The sequence below is a fragment of the Artemia sp. Qi Xiang Cuo genome, chromosome 10 (genome assembly GCF_049724085.1).
Source record: "Artemia sp. Qi Xiang Cuo chromosome 10, ASM4972408v1, whole genome shotgun sequence".
In the NCBI taxonomy this organism is placed as follows: Eukaryota; Metazoa; Arthropoda; class Branchiopoda; order Anostraca; family Artemiidae; genus Artemia; species Artemia sp. Qi Xiang Cuo.
The window spans coordinates 69,924,897-69,946,715 of record NC_142803.1 but is presented as its reverse complement, the minus strand read 5'-3'; the positions used below and the strand labels follow the sequence as shown (position 1 = coordinate 69,946,715).

The 21,819-nt window shown below is 33.0% G+C and overlaps 1 protein-coding gene across 1 annotated transcript; it reads right to left on the bottom strand.

The window, feature by feature from the left end:
- Window positions 1-4,431: 4,431 nt before the first annotated feature.
- Window positions 4,432-16,966, bottom strand: LOC148948108 (uncharacterized). The gene is made up of 5 exons (XM_089096098.1): window positions 16,779-16,966; window positions 10,862-11,023; window positions 8,580-8,750; window positions 5,341-5,731; window positions 4,432-5,283 (listed from the first exon to the last, which is right to left on the bottom strand). Exons 2-5 carry the CDS (start codon window positions 10,929-10,931, stop codon window positions 4,593-4,595), a joined length of 1,323 nt encoding a protein of 440 aa, XP_088952224.1. The 5' UTR covers window positions 10,932-11,023; window positions 16,779-16,966; the 3' UTR covers window positions 4,432-4,592.
- Between the last annotated feature and the right edge of the window lie 4,853 nt (window positions 16,967-21,819).

Sequence of the window (21,819 nt, the reverse complement as noted above, 5' to 3'; positions counted from 1 at the left end):
GTATCTGAGAATAAGAGCTATTACTGTGGGTTTAAACATTCTAATTTTATTTCAAAGCACAAATCGGTTGTTTCTCAGAGTGTTATTGTTTACAGAGTGATATCATTGTTTTTGTATTACAGGTTTACTGTGTGCAACAAATAGTTTCCAAATAAATAAAACAAGATTTATAAGGAGTTATGGGAGCTGTAGTTATTTTACGTCTTTAGCCTAATAAAATGATTCTAAATCAATACAGTTTGAAAAAATTGTGATCCTTATAATTGATAACAATAGAAAGTCCACCCTCACTCCCTCCCAGTTTTTGAGACGCTAAATTTTTTTCTGAGAATTTTTCTTAATGAGATTTTCCTAGACTAGCATCCGAATTATATTAACATAAAATTAACTTGAAATAAGAGGAGACGAGGTTCTATCGTGTGCGCTGGGGGTCTGGACAGGCGGCAACAGTGCCATTAAATTTTGAAAAACTTTCTAAATAGCATAAAATTTTCCATTTACCTGCCAACCGACATGGGTGGAAAAGGTGAGGCTGGGCATCTGAGACTTTTTTTTTGGGGGGGGGGCGGGGTGTAAGTGCTACCTTGAACTTTGTTTTCAGCGGTTTTGATTTTGAATGGCAATATTCCCCATTCCCTATGTATATATACATAGGAAATATATATATATATATATATATATATATATATATATATATATATATATATATATATATATATATATATATATAATATTTCAATGCGTTTAAACATATGTGTACAATATATTTACACATCAGAGAGCCCTGTTGTTCAGGTTCTAAGATGCAAGATCGCAAATTCATTTTTATTGGGTATTTCTTTGTTGTTTTTTTTTCTTTTTTTTTGTCGGGTAAAAAAAAACAAAGAACCAATAGTTCTAGAAAACTTGGAGAATGCTTATTCTATTGGAAATTGAAAATTCTAGCGCTCCTTTAAGTAAAAATAAAAAAAACAAGTTTTTTAAACTCAAAGTAAGGAGCGACATTAAAACTTAAAACGAACAGAAATTATTCCGTATATGAAAGGGGCTGTCCCCTCCTCAACGCCTCGCTCTTTACGCTAAAGTTTTTTATTGTTTTAAAAAATAAAGTTGTGAGACAGAGTCAAACTTTAGCGTAAAGAGCGAGGCGTTGAGGAGGGGACAGCCCCTTTCATATACGGAATAATTTCTGTTCGTTTTAAGTTTTAATGTCGCTCCTTACTTTCAGTTTAAAAAACTTGTTTTTTTATTTAATTTCTGATCGTTTTTTAGTTAATGCAGCTTTTATTTGCATAAAAATTTTACTTTTCTTTTGCTAAATGGATGTCTTTACAAATTAACTTACGTAACTAACTTCTATATTCGTATATTTTTCTTCTGGCAAAAAATACAAAGTTGCAGATTTTTGCAGATATGAGCTTGAAATCTATGTAATAGGGTTTTCTGATACGCTGAATTCTGACTGTGTGATTTTCATTAAAATTCTTTCACTTGTAGGGGATGTTTCCCCCCTCTTTAAAAAATCGAGTAAAATTTCTCAGGCCTGTAGCCTTTGATGAGTAATACTAAACTTAATAAAATTTATATATTTAGGATCAGCATTATAAACACATTCTTTTGATACATTTATTGACATCAAAATTCCGTTTTTAAAAGTTTCGATTACTATTGAGCCGTATCGCTTGTTTCTTTATTGTTTTTTTTATTACGTATATGTTATTACGTATATGAAGGGGTTCTCCCCTTAGTCAATACCACGCTCTTTACGTTAAAAGTTAAAAAAAATTTTGATTAACAAACCCCTGAATCACAAAGGCCGTTTCATTAGAATAGATAGCTCTTTTGAAAGCACTGAAAAAACTGTAGCGTAAAGAGCGAGGTATTGACTTGGGGGAGAACCCCCTCACATACGTTATAATTTCTGTTCGTTTTAAGTTCTAATATTCCTTCTTACATTTCAGTTGAAAAAACTTGTTTTTTTTTATGTAATTTCTGATCGTCTAATGATCGATTTAATTTCTAATGCTCGGAAATCCGGCGCCCCCTTCATAGAAATGTCTCTTACCCCAAAGAAACATCCTCCATGGAAATATTCTCCAGAGTAACCCCCTCCTCTAGACCCCCCCCCAGAAAAAAATCCTTCCTGAAAATGGTTGTATACTTCTCAATAACCAATAAATAATGCTGGCAAGTCCGGCGCCCCCTTCATGGCAATTTCCCTTCCCCCATGAAAACTTCCATCATGAACAGATCCTCCAACATAACCACCGACCCACCCATCCCACCCACAACCAGAAAAAAAACCTCCTGAAAACTTCTGTATACTTCCCAATAACCAATACTATATGTTAACATTGGGTAAAGTTCATAACTTTTAGCCCTCCCTCTGGGAACTTCGGGAGATTGAGTCACCCTAAAAGACATATTTATCATATTTTCGACCATGCTGAACAAAATGGCTATCTCAAAATTTTGATCGGGTGACTTTGGGAAAAAAATAAGCGTGGGAGGGGGCCTAGTTGCCCTCCATTTTTTTCGGTCACTTAAAAAGGGAACTAGAACTTTTAATTTCCGTTCCAATGAGCCCTCCCGCGATATTCTAGGACCACCGGGTCGATACGATCACCCCTGGAAAAAAAAAGCAAAAAAAAAAAAAAAAAAAAAAAAAACAACAAATAAACACGCATCCATGAGCTTTCTTCTGGCAAAAAAATGCAAAATTCCACATGTTTGCAGATAGGAGCTTGAAACCTCTACAGTAGGGTTCTCTGATACGCTGAATATTATGGTGTGATTTTCATTAAGGTTCTATAACTTTTAGGGGGTCTTTCCCCCTTTTTTCGAAAATCAGCCAAATTTTCTCAGGTGCGTAACTTTTGATAGGTAGCATTAAACTTGATGAAAGTTATATATTTAAAATCAGCATTGAAATCTGATTCTTTTGATATATCTATTGGTATCAAAAATCCGTTTTCTAGAGTTTCGGTTACCATTGAGCCGGGTCGCTCCTTACTTACAGTTCGTTATACAGTTCGTTACCACGAACTGTTTGACCAAGAAGATTTTTTCACAACAAAGGTCGTTCTCCCATTCTATAGCACAACCTACAATTTTGACCAAAGGATGGCTAAGTTGTTGTTGACTTCAAATTCTGACACATTTAATCGATTTAATCCAGGCAAATTTTAAGGGATCTGAATAACCAGCAACTGGAAATCATAAAAACAAACAAAAACTTCACCTCAATTTTTTTTCTACATTTACTTCCTCTTTAAACAAGATTCACAAACAATGCATGAAATTTAAAAGCTGGTTTTAGACACAAATCTTTGAATCTTTTACTTCTTTGTGGCAAGAAAACACTCTAGAGGAACCTTTCAAGCTGCTTAGAATACTAATTTTTGCCAATTTTCTAGGGAGGACAAGGATATCTTAGGGTATGCCTAGCAAAGAAACTTAAAGTAGTAAGTTTCAATCAGATCTCCTCTTACACCGTTCACCAAACCAATAACAACAGACGTATTGATTCCATTTTTTTGGGAGGAGTGGACTTACTCATTTAATACCTTTTTTAGCACATAAGAGCCCTCTTACACAATAAATTTGTTAACATAAGTTCAAAACATATAAATTATGGCACAAATAGTAGGAAAAACAAACAAGTCTTTCAGTTTTTCAAAATTTCAGTGATCTAAGGTTGCTTAAAACTCCTAATTATTATGCATTTCAGTTTTGGACAATGTAAACTGCTTGTTTCTTTTGAGATTATCAATTTGAGAGGAATTTTTTTTACGGAAAATCGAGATTTTTCTTTTTCGGCTCGTGTGGTTTCACATTGATCATTGGATGAAATACAAGCCTAACTTAAAAAAAAAAAAAAAAAAAAAAAAAAAAAAAAAAAAAAAAACGGAAAACTATATCAGTATCCAATGTACTAATTTAAATGGGATAATTTGCCAATGTGGGACAGCTTTAATTCTTCATCAAGTTTTCTTTTTTAAATAAAAATCACTATTGTTCCAAAGGCCTTGTTGTAGTCTATAAACTGAGAGGTTTTTTCTGGACTAGGTCATTAGATGCTAATTCAGATCCGACTTAACTGAAAATACTCTTTTGCACAATAAACATTTAAAGGTGCCTCATATGTGTGCACTCTTTTAGCGTGTTCAAACAGTCTAGCTACGGCAAGGATATCTTGCATAAACAATCTTTTAAAAAGTTTCTCACCTCTATAAAATCTTTGGAGCTCATTCAAAAACCTTGATGTAGTCAATCATTTCTTACATACTTGACATTGGTAACACTCTAGTAAATTTGTATTACTGAAGAAACTAAAATTGCTAAGGAAACTAAACATACTAAAAAGCATTGAAAAAAACTAAGTTGATGTACTAATTGGTTGTGAGAATAACAGCCAAAAACCACTGAGGATACAACAATCTTCCTAAGTTCCTGTATGCACTCTTCAATGCCAGTAAAATTGCTAAAATCACAAGAAAATTTCTACACATCACATATGAAAGGTTTCTCACCTGTAGACAGTCTTTGATATATATTCAAACTGCATTCAAACATACATAACATGTGACTGTCTACTCATTCATATGCCCTCTTTGGTGCTTGGTCAAATTTCCTGCTCGAGAAAAGGTTTGATCACATACATCACATTTATACAGTTTCTCACCTATATACATTCTTTGATGGGTGTTCAAATTTTTTGCTAAAGAAAAGGCTTTTTCACAATCATTACACTTAAACGGCTTCTCACCCATGTGCACTCTTTTATGGGTGTTCAAACTTGATGCTTGAGAGAAGGTTTGGTCCCAAACATCACACTTATACGGTTTTTTACCTGTATGCACTCTTTTATGGGAGTTCAAATTTGATGCTTGAGAAAAAGTTTGGTCACAAACATCACATGTAAACGGCTTTTCACCCGTGTGCACTCTTTGGTGCCGGTTCAAACTTGATGCTTGAGAAATGGTGTGATCACAAACATCACACTTAAACGGTTTATTACCGGTATGGATCCTTTGATGTGTGTTCAAACTTGATGCTTGAGAAAATGTTTGATTGCAAACATACCACTTAAACGGTTTTTCACCCGTGTGCACTCTTTTATGGGTGTTTAAACTTGATACACAAGAAAAGATTTTATCACAAACATCACACTTAAACGGTTTTTCACATGTATGCAATCTTTGATGGTAGTTCAAACCTGCTGCGTGAAAAAATGATTTATCACAAACATCACACTTAAAGGGTTTTTCACCAGAATGCACTCTTTAATGGGTGTTCAAAATTGAAGCTGTAGAAAAGGTTTGGTCACAAACATGATACTGAAACGGTTTTTCACCCGTGTGCAGTCTTTGGTGCCGGTTTATATTTGATTCTCGAGAAAAGGCGTGGTCACAAACATCACACTTAAACAGTTTCTCACCTGTATGCACTCTTTGGTGTCGGTTCAAATCGTCAATTTGAGAAAAGGTCTTGTCACATACCTCACGCTTACATGTCTTTTTCTTTTTATGAATTGTTTGATATCTTTTCAATTTTTCTTCCTTTTTACTTTGGAGGTAACTTTTCAAACCTGTTTTCTGATATTCTAAGCCTTTAACTTCAGATTCTGATGCACACGAAATTAAGGAACTGCTTGCGGATGGATTCTTTGAAACAACTAGTGACGTATTTCCCTGTAAGTGATGTCCAGACACGTATGGTGAAAAGTGACCTTAAAGTTTAAAAGTCTAAAGAGTTAACCAAATAAAACAAAAATAAAAACTCTTAAAACCGAAAACAAATACATATCTTTCAGGAATTAGAAATTTCAGGAATTATTCAATTACAAGTTTCAGTAATTATTGTAAATAAAAGAGGAAGAGCTAAAAGAATGCACATCATATGTTGAAGTTAAAATTTGTTGGGTAGCCACACAGCTTTGGATTTAAAAAAAAACGAAGGAAGTCACGTTTTCCTTAGATTTTAAAAATAACATTTCAAACAGGGATAAATCTTTTTAAGACAGTGAAAAACAAATAAAAAAAATCCGGATATTTTGGTCACACAAAGTGACACCCCCATCAGCATTCGGGTATTTTGAATATTTAAAAAAAAATTTCCTTTGTAACATAGAACAGAATAAGGCTTTATTTTTAAACTTTTCATAAGCGATAAATCGTCGAGCATAAGTTCGTGTCCCAAAAAAACGAACATAAAGTAACCAACAACGATCAAAATCAAACCAATGAAATTATAATCAGGGACACCAAATCATTAAGAAATATCAAAAGATAGAAATTATAAACAAATAAAAAAATGTATTAGAGCAGCTAAAATAATTTCACATCAAATCAGGTCTTGTCATAAACTAAAGGTATGAATGTAGTTTCATAAAACGGCGTATAATATAATAAGTCATATATCAAATTAAAAGCAAAAAATAACAAGAGCGTCAAAACAGTATAAAGAATAGTTCGTTAAGAGGTATTGGAGGTTTTAAGGATTTGAGTGAAGGTTGGTATGAAGCTACCTAAATATCTTTTTTTTTTAGTCTTTACAGGTTCTAAAATGGGGATGGGATTTTTGCCTCTTTTGGGAGAGGTGTCCATTCAGGATCATGGGGAAGCGGAAAAAGGTCTTCAGTTCAGATGTTGGTTCTCGCATTACCACTAAAACGGAGGCACAGATCATGTCGTTTCTTTTAAAGGGGTTTTTTTTTTAGAATTTATAATAATTATGAGTAATGCCAAAAACCTTACCGGGTAAATACTTTTAAATCCCATTTATGGACGGATTACAATCATTTGGTTTAATTTTTATTTAGAGAGAAATGCCATAGAAGCCAAGCACATTCGAGATTTGGACGGATAAATGATATGTAAAATTTCAAAATGTGAGAAGCAGGGCATTGATATTTAGCTAATAGCTTAAGGAAAGCTAGGGAAATATTGGCTTACTTGGTTATAGTTGAAATATGGGCTTCCCATTTAAGATCGAAAGTTATAGTTACTCCTAGAAGTTTTATTTTGTGTGTCATAGTTTCAGGTGAAAGAAAAGATGTAAATCAGGAGGGGGGGGGTGTGTTTATAAAATTTATTTTTAGTATTGTAGATTTAAATGGGTTTACATACATTTTATTTTTGAGGGCTTCTGTTGCAACGTCTTCAAGGATTTCGAATGGACTAATTTTTATATTTTTCCTGGCGACATCTAGTAGAGTCATGTAATCCACATATTTTCACTGTAAGGAAATATCTTCTTCCGAATTGTTTACCATTAAGCTAAATAAGATGAGTCCAGTTATACTATCTTGGGGTATTCCGTTATAGACTGGTAGAGGTTCAGAATAAGTATTCATGTATTTGGCCATTTGAGATCGTTAGCTTAAAAATGATGGTATAATTTTAACTGGAGAAGGGTCGATTTGAAATTCATGAGAAAGTTTATCAACTAAAACAATGTGGTCAACATAATCGAAAGCTTTTTCTAGGTCAACTAAGATGAAATTAGCCAAAATATGTGGTATCTCTAGGTCTTTCAGCATTGTGTCATACATATGTACTAGATAGTGGGAAGTTGATACCTTTGGGACGTTTTTAATTTATCGAATTTCAATACGTTTTTCCTTGAATTCCAGCCTGACAAAGAGTCAGGCTGGAGTACCTTGCGAGCAGATTTATTTGCTGTGCTATATTTTTTTTTATAGAGACCATGCACATATTTTATGTTCAAAATTTGTATTGGACTATAAATAATAAATTCGTTGTTTTAATTCAGTGTTCATTGGCTTTAAGCAAGTTGTTAAATAAAATAATATTTAGGCTGTTGCTGATAACTGGTCACAGGCAACTGGTAACTGGTGATTGAAAACGGAACTAGTAAGAACTCATCATCCCGCATTTATATACAGAAAACACGTTTATTTGGCATAAAGTTTTCACTAGGGTTTGTTTGTTCGTTTCAATTTCTTTGTCATCATTTTTCACTCTGTATTAAAAGGACTCATCCCTCTGAGGAAAACGCGAATTTCGTCTTTTTTGTTAATCCAATGAGACTCGCTATGTTTTTCTTGCTAAATATTTAAAACAGTTAGTTCTAAAACAGACAAAAAAAACTTTTTACTTCATCTGAACAAAATGAATTCAGTGTTTTTGTTTGAATCTAGAGATTTCAGTAAATCAATATTCTACATTACAAATTTCTGTTAGGCAGTTCAGATAATAACAGCCTATTTTCTGCTTCTTTCAAATTCAATTTTAAGTTAAAATAAAACACAGATTTTAACTTAATTTGAAGAGAAATATACATATTAAATATGGATAATAAAATTTAGATAGAGATGTAGTTTTAAGGCTTAATAGGAAGCCTTCTGAAAAACAATAAAACCTGCAAAATTACTTTCAAGTGAAATTTAAAAATGTTCATTAAAGACTACAAAAGCGGTTTCGCAAACACCTGCACATTGGGAAAAGGTAAAACAAAAGTTCTCTCTTAAGATTAAGTCCCTTTGTCCTATTTTTGTCCAATAAAATAATATCCAATACATTTCAATTAACAAAAACACAATGTTTCAGACATACCTTTATTGTTAGAACATTTGGGTTGCAATTCCTTGGTGTCGTATTCAAATTTACATGGTCCTGAAATGCTAGGTAAACTCAGCAAGGGAACATCTTCACGTTTTGGTGACAAAAGATGGTTTGGAAAATGAAAAAGCTTCTCAAGGTCACATGGTAAAGCGTCTTCAAATTCTAAAACAAATTTTAAATTAAACAGACATATAAAAATTTAACATTAAAGCTTACTAAACAAATGTAACTAATGCAACTACGAGTAAAGTATTTGGACAGTGTGAATTCAAAAAACAATTCTTACTTCATAATATCAGAATAACTGTAGCTAGCACATTTTTCATGCAGACCCGCTGTACTTTAACCCCCTAATGTGCAAACATATAGCCCAAATTTGATCCAATTTTTTTTTATCCTACATAGGTATATCATACCCAACCTAGTATTTAAAATGGGTAAAAAGAGATTTCACCTGCATTCTACACCCTCATCTTATTACTTTTATACTAGAATTACAAAAACTTAACGATAAAATTCTGCATATTCATCCATTTCTGCGTTAAAAAGAATAATTATTTAAATTTTTTCCAAAAATTTGGAAAAAAGCGGATACTAAGTTTTGGCAAAGGACAGGCGAAATAAACTAGAACAAAAGTAGGGTGAGAGGAGTACGTGGCCCCGGCACCCATCCCCAAAATACTATGTTTTCCCAAATTTTCTAGACACTTCTCATTAAATTATCAAATAATTTAATTTATTATATTTTACTGCTCTCCTTCTCCCCCACCTCCATGCCTATATCCCGGGGAGTTACTGAGTTTAACCCTCCCCCCCTCCTTATTTTTTGTCCGCCTTGTAAAAACTTAATAAAAATGCATAGAAACAAATTTTTTGATAAAATTACATTTTTATATAATAAAAAAAATACACGCCCCCCCCCACCCCCAAGAATCCCGCGTACGTGCCTGAACACAAGCAACATTAAATTTTCCAGTTTACACCATAAGCACCTCGTTTTTATTAAGGAATAGGAACAGATATTGATCAATCATTGCATTTGTTTAGTTATTCACTAAATTTATTTACAGAAGAGGTAGCTTAGCTCTGTATCTTTTTTTGTATTTGTTTGTCTAGCGACGTGAAGGATGGCGTCCTTTCCGCATTTTCATTCCTAGAAGAGAAATCATGTCTGTACTGCCCCGGTTGGGTGTCGGTTTAAAATATATTTTAATTTCCCTAACCAGCCCGATGACTATTGGACGTTACAGGTTGAATGTACTGTTGGTATCCCCAGAAACAGTTGTTATACTGTTTCTATGTGAACTTGAAAGTTAAGAAATAATTTAGTACTTTCTCAGCAAAATTAGAAACAAAACATTTGTTCTTGTTGAGGGTTGTTGATTTGGCTTTATTTATCGCTAGTCCTTCGGTTAGTCCAATCAATAGTCTTTATTCATCTTTTGAGTGAATCAAACAAATGAAGTTTTTTTCTTTTTAGTCACGTGTAAAAATATAAACATACAGACATTATGTACATACATAAAATTAGATGTATAGGCTATACAGGTTTTTCTCAAATCCTTTTTGAAATCTGCTTATTATAAAACCTGAAACATTCAACGAACTTCATTAACATAGAACAAACAAAAAACGGAAATTCATAAAACAAAATTCATAGCAAAGAACTAATAGCTTTATAAGTGTAAATTTAAGATAACGTATTAAATAAAAAAAAATATTGAATAAAAAAAATATAACCAAAAAATAAATATTTTACAGCTTAACAACCACAAAATAATTGACACAACTAAAGGTAAAAAATACAAATCAATTGGGGGGTTTCTGCATTAGTTCCCAAACAATAAAATACAAAATATTATCTCCCAAAGTTTAACAGCTGAATTCAACTAACTTTATTCCTCTCTTACAAGTCTTATAGCTTGATATTCCCTTCTGAAGTCCCAGGACTACCCCTGCTTTGGTAGTAATATATTGTTCATCATACCTGCACATGGCAAAGATAGACAGAAAAATTCTCTACAGGATGATTACTTGACTCACCAAACTTAAAAATAAAAGCTAGTAATTTGAATTTAAATACGTTTTGCAGCACAAAGAAACCACTTTTATCACCCCTCAGATCTTAAGCATTAAATCCAAGAACACATGCAGTTAATTTGTTTTTCTTGGGACCACTTAATCAGAAAGGAGAAAAAAAAGGGACAATTATTTTCTAGAGCAAAGTAGCTTTTCTTTTATTCTGTAAGAGAAAATTTAACCGCACAACGTACCGTTTTTAATGAAAGAATCCTGAGAAACCGTGATGAGATCAGCCATTTTTGGAATTCGTGGCAAGTCCATGAAATATCTTGAAACGAAGTTAATACAAATTATGAGAAGTATTATACTATCATCAACACTTGGATGCGACACAGATTTTCGTCAGGAAAGTCCTAAAATACAAAAGATATAATGATTGATGACTAATGATGATTTTTAAACACTGCAAAGCATATCTTAATACAGTTGAAAACACAGGCCCAACTCCTTCAGCAGTCAAAGGCATTAGAAATCTTATAATCAATTTTAAGAAGAGGGTGCAAAAATTCAAAAACTGTCATGTTGATGTAAATATTTTTAAAGTGCAGTTGTTGATTTTAATTTACAATATTCTCTCATGGTAAAAAAGGAAAATGCAACTTTCAGCTTATTCTGTTAGCTGTATACTTTTAGTAAGTTTTCCATGCCAAAAACTATTAGGATGAAAAATTTGGTTTAACTCCTGCAATAATTAGGTCTTCAAGAATATGACAATAGATCTAAAATTAGATCCAAAATTATATGTTATAGCATTGTAATTATCAATTTAAAAATTTATTATAAATTAAGTAATTATATTTGTATAAAATAATTCTGAAAAATCAGTAAATTGTTTAGGTTAACTAAGGAGGAAAATCGTTTTGGGACCCATTTATGACAAGGTCTAAATTTGCCCTATATTACTTTTTTTTTTATCAAAATATAGTTTCAGCACCTATGTCAATGTTATTATGAAACCAATTACACATTTTTACTATAACTTTTTAATTACACTTTAAGACAATATACTGATGTAAAAAATAAACAAAAAATATCCCTGTTCAGTGGACTTTTGGTATACAATGGTGGCAGTGACAGCTGTAACCTAAGACAGAGTTCATAGATATTGAAATAGCCCTAAACCCTTTAAAATGGTGTTGATTTGAAACAAAAAGCAACAAGAAAGTTGCCGTTTAAACTTTTCAATGGTGTCCATTTAACATTTTTTTAGCAACCAACTAAAGATAAACCAAACTATATTGTTACCAAATGTTTAAAAACACATTTTGTTAATTAATGTCCTTCAGTGCACTAAACTTTTTAAGACAATTTTCTGATATTGTAGACTGTATATTCAACAGAACAATATTTTTATAGGTAGCCTTACCATGTAAGAATTTACATAAGAGACTGAAATATCCATCATTCTGCCAAGGCAAACTTGCTATAAATATAATTCCTTTGGAGGAGGCAAATCACAGAATAATACATATTATTATATTAACTCATAAATTAATTTCTGCCATGTTACTCTGCTTTCTGCACAACTGGGTCACAAGTTCGAAAAATGTAGTTAAGAGCCTTAGTTTTTTGAAAAAAAGATTCACGTGAGTAACTATATCATCTCCCCTCCTTCAGGAGTGAATATATTGTTTTTTAATATATGATACATGCAATATTACAAAAGGAACATAGTCAAGTATAAAACACCAAGTGTAAAGCGTCAATTTACAAAAGGTATTTATGCAATTTTTATAATGCCTAGAGGATACAGCAACAACCTAGATCATCAAATGCGATAAGACAAATCTGAGCAATTGAGGTAAATAGTAGATAAAAAATGCCTAAGGTATTGATAAACAAAAATGAAGAACAGAGAAATATACTATTAGAACACTTGCATCATCAACAATTAAAAGAATTCAAAAACAAAAGTGAATAAAAAAAATATATGCATGTACAAGATATGTGACAATGAGAAGTAAGCAAATTAAAATGAAAGTGAAGAGCAAATAAATAGGTGATTAAAAGATGTGTCACAAGAGCAAAGAAATATGTGGTTAGAAGATACTTTGCAGCCAGAATTACAAGTAATACCAAGAAAGCAAGTATCATAAGTTATAAAACTGAAGTGAAGAACAAACAATTTTACTGTTAGAACACAAGGGACAGCAAAAATCCAAACAAGTCAAAAATAAAACTCAAAAAGAAAGAAATAATATGTTAGAACACAATCAAAATCTTTGATGCTAACAAAATATGGCACAAAACTCAGTACAAACCGACAAAGATGCCATAAATTACATAACTGTTAATCAAAAGTCATTAGAACTCTTCAACATTATATGGGTTCCCTGTGGACCTCTCTATTTTCCTGAGGAAAGAGTAGCAAACAACCTAGAATCATTTGGAGATTACTATTTACAACAAAAATCAGTATAAACAAGTATGCTGCATGCCAAGCACCAGGGCCTGGCCTAAACAATGACTAGATAGTTGTTGTTTTTTGTAACTGCTGTATTGACATTTTGAGCCAAAAAAAAAATCTAAAAAGGTAACAACTTTAAGGAAGAATTACTATTTTTCCCAGGGTGGTTGTATACAAACCCCGGTGACGTGAGAAGTTGTAGAGAGGTTGTATAGAAACCCTGGAAGACTTTAAGAAGAGTCTCACAATGTCTGCAGCTAGAAGACAAGCAATAAAACGAATCACTGTATACAAGTCTGCCGTGTAGCTGTACAAACACTTGGCCTCAAAATTGGCTACATAGTTTTTTTTTCTTCTTAAAACTAATATATTACTTTCTCGCCACAAGCAACCTAAACAGGTTACAACTTTAAGAAAGAAAAAATATTTTTGACGGGATGGTATGAAACCTTTGGTGTCACCATGACATCAAGAAGAGACTGTGTTTAGAAGACAAGTGACAATGAGAATAAAAATATACATGCCTATCATGTAGCTATGCTGGGGACTGGCAGCATACACGCTGAGCTCCCAAAATATATATGTATATTTTTAATCATATATATATGATTCATGTGATATATATATATATATATATATATATATATATCTTATATATGGTAGGCAGCAAACCTCCTATAGAGAAAAATTTCTGCTATTTTTTGTGTATATTGTTACTCTTTACCCTAAACTAGCATAAACTATTGGGCAGCACCCCTCCTATAGAGAATAATTTCTGCTAGTTTTGGGGTATATTGTTAATCTTTACTTTCATAATAATAGCATAAACCAGAAATGTTCTTAAAAATCAAGAGGGATTAAATATCAATTTTCTAAATCCACCCTTCCCCATCCTTACAACTAATTATATATCAAACAGTTTGTGGCAACAAACTGTAAGTAAGGAGCAACCCAGCTCAATAGTAACCAAAACTCTAAAAAACAGAAATTTTGATACCAATAGATACCAATAGATACATCAAAAGAATCAGATTTTTATGCTGATTTCAAATATATAAGTTGCATCAACGTTAGTCCTATACATCAAAAGTCACGAGTTGAGAAATATTTGGATGATTTTCAAAAAAGGGAAAAACACCCCCTAAAAGATATAAAACCTTAATGAAAATCACACCATCAGATTCAGCATATCAGAGAACCTTACTCTAGATGTTTCAAGCTCCTATCTGCAAAATGTGGAATTTCGTATTTTTTTGCCAGAAGAAAGATCATGGATGCGTGTTTTTTTCCCCAGGGGTGATTGTATCAACCCAGTGGTCCTAGAATGTTGCAAGAGGGCTCATTCAAACGGAAATCAAAAGTTCTAGTGCCCCTTTTAAGTGACCAATAAAAATGGAGGGCAACTCGGCCCCCTCCCATGCTCTTTTTTTCCCAAAATCACCCAATCAAAATTTTGAGATAGCCATTTTGTTCAACATGGTCAAAAATATAATAATTATGTCTTTTAGGATGAGTTAATCCCCAACAGTCCCCGGGGAAAGGGCTGAAAGTTATAAACTTTTTCCATTGTTTACATATAGTATTGGGTATTGGAATGTATACAGACGTTTTCAGGAGAGATTTTTCTGGTAGCGGGGGAGGGGGGGTTGGTGGTTTGTGCAGGAAGATCTTTACATGGACAAAGTTTTCACGGGGGAAGTGACATTGCTATGAATGAGGTGCCGGAGTTCCCAGCATTATTTAAAAAAACAATCAAAAATTAAATAAAAAAAAAGAAACAATTTTTTCAACAGAAAGTAAGGAGCAACACCAAAATTTAAAACGAACAGAAACTATTACCTATTGATCTGGATTCACCCTCTAGTCAATACCCCACTCTTTACTCCAAAGATATTTTAGTACTTTCATAAAAGCTATTTATTCTAATTAATGGCCTTTGTGATTAAGGGGTCATTTTTAAAGATTTGGAACAAAATTCAAACTCCAGTGTAAAGAGCAAGGTATTGACTAGGGGGCAAACTCCCTAATGTATGTATTAAAAATATATGAAAATAGAAGTTTATTACATAAGTTGATTTGTAAGTTATGTATATTTATTACTAATAAAAACATTTGTAAATAAAATTAAACAACTTTCAAGGAAGCTATTTAACCAAATAAAAGTAAAATTAATATACAAATTTGGTTTTAATTATTCATGTACTGTGAGCCTAAATCAAAACCTACATTAATGAATGATTTTTTTTAGTATTCAGAATTTTATGGTACTTTCTTTTGAGAGGGAAAGAACTAAACCAAAACCTTCAACAATTTCTTCAAATTGAAATAATTACAAAGAAGCAGTAAAACAGAAAATCCTAATGGAAGCAAACTACAAGCATGAATACAATTCAAGATATATTTTTAGAATTTTTTTTTTATAGCCTTTTTTTAAGGTTGAAGTAGTGTCAACACAATGAACAATTATAAAAATGCTTTAAAGTAGTTTACACAGCTTATTGTATTTCTTTTAGCCAATGAATATATAATATACCAAAACAAAACACAAAAGAATGAACATTATTGCTTTATAATACCCAGAATATTTTTATTAATCAGATTATCAAGTTTTCTTCCATTACTACAATTTTTGTAAATTATGCACTCAAAAGCTTGTAGACAAAAATTTAAAGCTAAGAGAATTCCAAATTTAATTTAGGAGCTAGAAGGAATGACAGTATTGATGAACCATGGAAATATTTGTTGCTAATGCAGAACTAACTTTTTAGAGAACAAAATATTGGCTTGTACTAGTGTACAGTTCAGTGTCATCAGAAGAAAACACTTTTAGATTCTGAAAACAACTTTGAAAAATAACAAATACTTAATTGCATAATCCCCAAAAGAGCTCTGCTTGACCTTATTCCCACAATCCTAAGTATACAAATCAAAACCCAATGTATGTACTGCTTCAACCATAAAATAGGCCCTAAAATACTAAAAAATATCACTACTAGGTGTTTCATATTGCTTAACCCCCTTACCATTACTAATGTGCAAATATAAAGCCAATATGGGGGGGGGGAGTTTAAACTTACCTCTCATTTACATCAGAAATAAACTTTACCCCCACCCCCCTAATGTGCAAATATATAGAGTATCCTGAATTGGTATATAGGCCTACAGGGGTGGGAGTAAATTTATTTGCAGCAAAAGTGATTATTATATTTGGAAAGAGCATAAGAAATAGGCATCAAGTGGACATTTACTTTAGTTGTAAGTCAATAATATGAACAGTGAAAAATTTAACTCAAAAAAATATGTTGTTCAAGGATGTCACCTTCTAAAAAAAAGTTATTCTAGACCTTTACCTATTTTGACAAATTGGGCAAAGAAGGAGCAAAATGTAAAGTTAGGAGAAGATTATATTTGAAGTTTTAAACAGGATGTTCAATAAAGATCAATCAGTTTTTGCAGTTAGTGTTTCCTTTGAAGTAGGCCAATCTTAAAGTAAGACTAGGCCTATTTGAAGTAAGACTAAAGTAAGACTATTTGAAGTTATGATTTCAACTCAACAGCAATAGGTTGTGTGAAATTTAAAAAAGGATTATATGCCCAATTTATAAGATAGACATTTTCCTACATATTTTGTGATATTTTATAACTATATTACCCTTCAGTGACATTTTAAGTGGTCCTACTAAGAGTTTTATTTGACTGACCTGGACTTTGAATTTCTTCTTCTATTTAACAGCAGGTGGGCTTTTCAGTAGTACTATTTAGCCCTTTTCCTTTGCTCTGTGGGCTATAGGGCTACTGGCTTAATTGCCTCATATTTAATGGATATTTTCAGATTCTTCTTCTTCTTCTATTTAACAGCAGGTGGGCTTTTCAGTAAAACTATTTAGCCCTTTTCCTTTTACTTCACTCTGTGGGCTACAGAGCTACTGGCTTGATTGCCTCATATTTATTAGATATATTCAGATATCTTTCAGCAGATCTTTCGACTCTAGGAGTTCAAATATAAGATGATAGATGTCGATTTCTATGCTCTTTGTGCAGGTATAGTTGGCTAGGCTCTTGGCTGATAGTGGAATTTTGTGGTGTTTGAAGTATTTTAACAGTTTAGAAAGCAAGGTATGTTGTGCAGACGTCAGCATATTACAATCAAATAGGCAATGGTCAATTGTTTCATTATTCATATTACAATGCCTGCAAAGAGGGGACAGGGGAAATGAACCACTTGAATTAGAAAGCTTATATGAGAATGCAAGGAAATTTAGTTCATTTTTTCTAGAACGAATTCTATGATAAATTTTAGAAAGATACTTATTTGGAAAGGGGGAAAGGATAGGATTAGTCTTATTAAAATTAATATCTGATAGCCTCCATCGGTAAATATCTCTAATCGGGATTGGGCTCCCACTTGGCTGGTCAATATTTATAGAATTCTTTGCTATTTCATCAACCTGATGATTACCACTTATGCCAGAGTGGCTAGGAATGTACTGAAAGTAAGTTTTTATGCCACTTGAAGCAAGATTATCAATAATGCTGAGACAATGATAAGTGTCAATGTCCAACTTATATTGAGGAGCTGAGGCCAGCAACTCAAGGCTTGATAAAGAGTCGGAATAGATGATAATATTATTCGAATTTTCAATCAAAGATTGGTTATGCTTAAGGTGTTCTAATGCCATGATTATGGCATTTAACTCAGCTGAAATTATGGATAAATTATTAAATAATCTCTCGCCCATTGCAATTTTCAGGTGAGGAAGGAAAACACCACTTGCAACCTTCTCATTCATTTTTGACCCATCAACAAATATTTGGAAGTGATTTTTATAGGTAATTGTATTAAGTTCTGCAAATTTTTTCTGAACAAAAGCAATGGGGGTTAAATCTTTATTCAATTTTGAAAATTCAATATTTATTATGGGAAATGACCAATTCCATGGAGGGGATTGGGGGAAAGTAGGTGCAATAGACTTTGCTGGTACAGGGAACTTCTTTTGAATATTGGCATACTCATTTGCAATACCTCTATACATGGCTGGATTTCTTAACCAATTATATAATGTGTGTGAGCTATTTGATTCAATTTTTGTAAGATGTTTTATCAAGAGAAAGCTACGTCTCTCCCTTATTGTTGTTAATCCACTCTCCATAAGAAGAAACTTGGTGCTTGTGGGTTTCCTAAGACCAAATATGAGACGTATTATATCATTTTGTGTTGTTTCAATTTTTTGCATCGGGGTCTTTGCACGAGCACCATAGCCAATGAGCCCATAGTCAATATGGGGTCTTATATGTGATTTATAAAACTGGAGTAAGGTTTTCTCCTTACAACCCCAGGGTGTGGAAAGAAGTCTTTTTAGTATATTTGCTTTTCTATAGCATTTTTTTATTGTGTTTGAAATCTGGAGGTGGAAATTAAGTTTTTGGTCAAGCATGAGACCTAGGGAATTAATATTATTATCTTCTGGAATAGTTGTTTTATTTAGAGTTAGTTTTGCATTAACATGGTTTCGCTTCCGGTGAAATTGTATTATTTTTGACTTGGTGGGTGCAATGGGTAAATCTGAATGTTGAGAGAATTTTTCAAACTGGAAAAGTGACTTTTGCAGATTTGACTGTGCTATCTGAAAGGTGTTGCCAGATGACCATAGCACCAGATCATCAGCATATTGTAGATTCTTGAGGGGTAGGTTAATGTACCAGAGATATAGGGCAAATAGGAGGCAACTGAGGACTGCTCCCTGAGGTAGGCCTTTGGATATTGTCTTTTGGGGTGAAGAGGCTGAACCAACACAAACAATGAAACTACGCACTTCTATGAAGGATTTAATAAAGGATACTAGCTTAGGAGGTACTCCAAGGTTTGCAAGTTTATTTAAAAGGATTTGGGTGTTCACATTGTCATAAGCTCCTTCAAAATCAAGGAAAGCTGCCACTAGGAGATTATTTTTTGAGAAAGATTCATTTATTGCATTTGTTAGCAAAATGAAAGCATCTGTTGAGGAGTGGTATTTCCTGAATCCAGTTTGAGTGTGTGGGATCATTTTATTTTTTCAACAAACCAGAGGAGTCTGTGATAAATCATTTCCTTCATTATTTTCCCCATCACAGGTGTAATCATTATGGGCCTATAAGACTCAGGGTTATCTTTTGGTTTATTTTTCTTTAGGATTGGTAGGAGGGACGAACATTTAAATATATTGGTGAGCCTAGAAGATGCCCAACCGTGATTATAGCAATTTAGAAGTTCTTTTTTTTATGAAGTTGTTAGATTCTTTATACATTTAGGGTGTATATTGTCATAGCTGCTGCTAGTTTTGGATCTAATATGATGTATTGCATTATTCAATTCCCGGATTGAAAATGGATTAGTTATGTACTCGGATCCTGGGCGTGGTTGGTAACTAGGGTTCATAGAAATTGTGGACAGTTTGCTTTGATTATTTGATGTTAGCTTATTAACAAAAAGAGTTGCAAATAGGTTAGCCTTTTCAGTAGCATTGTCATAATGGGTATTATTATGTATAAGCTCATACAGGAGTGGGTTGGGAGATGTCTTTTTCCCACATATGTGGCTTATGACTTTATGTATAATTGGCTCATGCGTTTCTCTGGAGAGATTATTTGCAAAATTATTCCAGTATTTATATTTAGCATCTATTATAGTCCTTTTTAGATTAGATTCTGCTTGTAATTTTGTTAAATATGTAGTAGGTGTTGGTTTTTTTTATGAATTCTCTCCTAGCTTGCCTTTTTTATCCTCCATTTATTTAGGCACTCATTTGTCCACCATGCTTTAGGAATTTGTTTAGGGAATGTTTTATTAGGTGTTGTCCTGGGGATAGCATGATTAGCTGTATTTATTAGTAAAGATGTCAAGGCTTCAGCATGTGTGTCAACTTTTGTGTTAGATATGCATGAACTTTGGGTGAAACTTGTAATTTCATCATTTAGCTTATTTTGGAACATAGACCAATTTGCTTTAGTGTTGATATATTTGGAGGTATGAGATGAAGTTTCAGCAGGTTCATTTAGGGAGCAAAATATAGCAAAGTGGTCTGTACATAGACTATCAATTTTATTTATGTAAATTTTGTTAAAAAAATTTAAAGACACAATTTGTAGGTCAATTGTGGAGAATTTGCCACTTTTGGGGTTGAAATATGTATTCAGGTTTGGAGGGGTAGCAACAGCTAATTCATTATTATTTGAAGTCATATGCTCAATAAATTTACCAGCTTTGTTTGCTGGTTTATTCCCCCACAAAAGGCTGTGGGCATTGAAATCACCACAAATAATGATATTTTTTAACATATTAGAATTATTTATATAATTAAAGAAATCCTTGGCATCTGTAATTTGGCCATTAGGGTTATAAAAGCTTATTACGTAAGTTTTTAAATTATTCTGCCAAACACTCGTACCAATTACATCCACATCATTTGCAAAATCTGGAAAATTGATGCCACACAATTTCATGTTATTATTAACTAATAAAGCTACACCACCTCCTTTTCTGTCTGAAGATCTATCCTTTCTCAGGATAGTATATCCCAGAGACTTAATTTGTTGATTTTGGGTTAAATGAGTTTCCTGGAGGCAAGCAATATTAATGGAATTATTATTCATAAATGATGTTAGTTCATTTAGCTTATTTTCTGTGAGTGATCTTACATTCCATTGGAGTATTGATAAATGTTGTGTTGTTGATTTATTCTTCCTATGACTGTGTATCAATGTTCAGCTTTGTTAAAAGTAAAGCAAGATCTTTTTTTGCTTGAATGAGCATATCATCTGAGATGTAGATTTTTGCCAATTCTGCAATAATTTTTGTTTTCTGTAGTTGATGTATGTTCATGGCCTGAACTGCATTAAAGTTTAGAATGAAGAAGCATATATTTGGGGATTGCATTTTTGGTAGTGCATCCTGTTTGTTGATTAAGGGATTGATTCCTGGTAGTGTTTCTGGTTTGTTTCTTCTTGGGAGGGAGGGCCAGGCTGGCCTCATTTCAACGGAAAACGAGGCTTGGTGATTCCTTCTTATAGGGATTTGAGCTAGGGGGCTTAGAAGATGGTGTTTTATATGGGGTGCTTGATGCATTGGGGGCGTTTGACTTGGGGGTTTTGGTTGGTTTCATTACAGGCTTAATTGGTATTGTTGGGCAGCATTTGCTTCCATTGCTGCAAAGGGGTATGGGATGGCATTCTCTGTTGATATTTGGAGTGTTAGAGCTCTTTTCTTGTATGCAGGGCATAATGATTTATTTGTAGATTCATTTGGGCCTTTGCAATTGATGCATGTAGGCTGAGTGTTGTTGCAAGTTGTCAGTTCTTTAGGATGGAAAGATTTACAATTACTACACTCTTGGAGAATTTCATTGCATTTGTTTGTCGTGTGTCCCAGTTTGAAACACTTCTGACACTGAATAGGCTTAGGTTTGTATTCCTTGTGTGGTTTGATTTGCCCAAATAGGAATAATTTTTCTGGGATATCAATTTTATCCTTTAATGTGAATAAGAAGGATCTACTAGTTTTTAGGCCAGTAGAGTTAGGTTTTCCAAGTTGGGTAACATCCTCAACTGGGATTGTGTTTCCAGCCCTATCTGAGAGGCCTTCTTTTAACTCCTGAGTAGATATCTCTGGGGGAACATTATAAACTACAATTTTTGTTGGTGATTGTTTTGGGTTCCAATTAGATGCTTTAATTGGGATATTCAGAAGGGATTTAAGGTTAATTATTT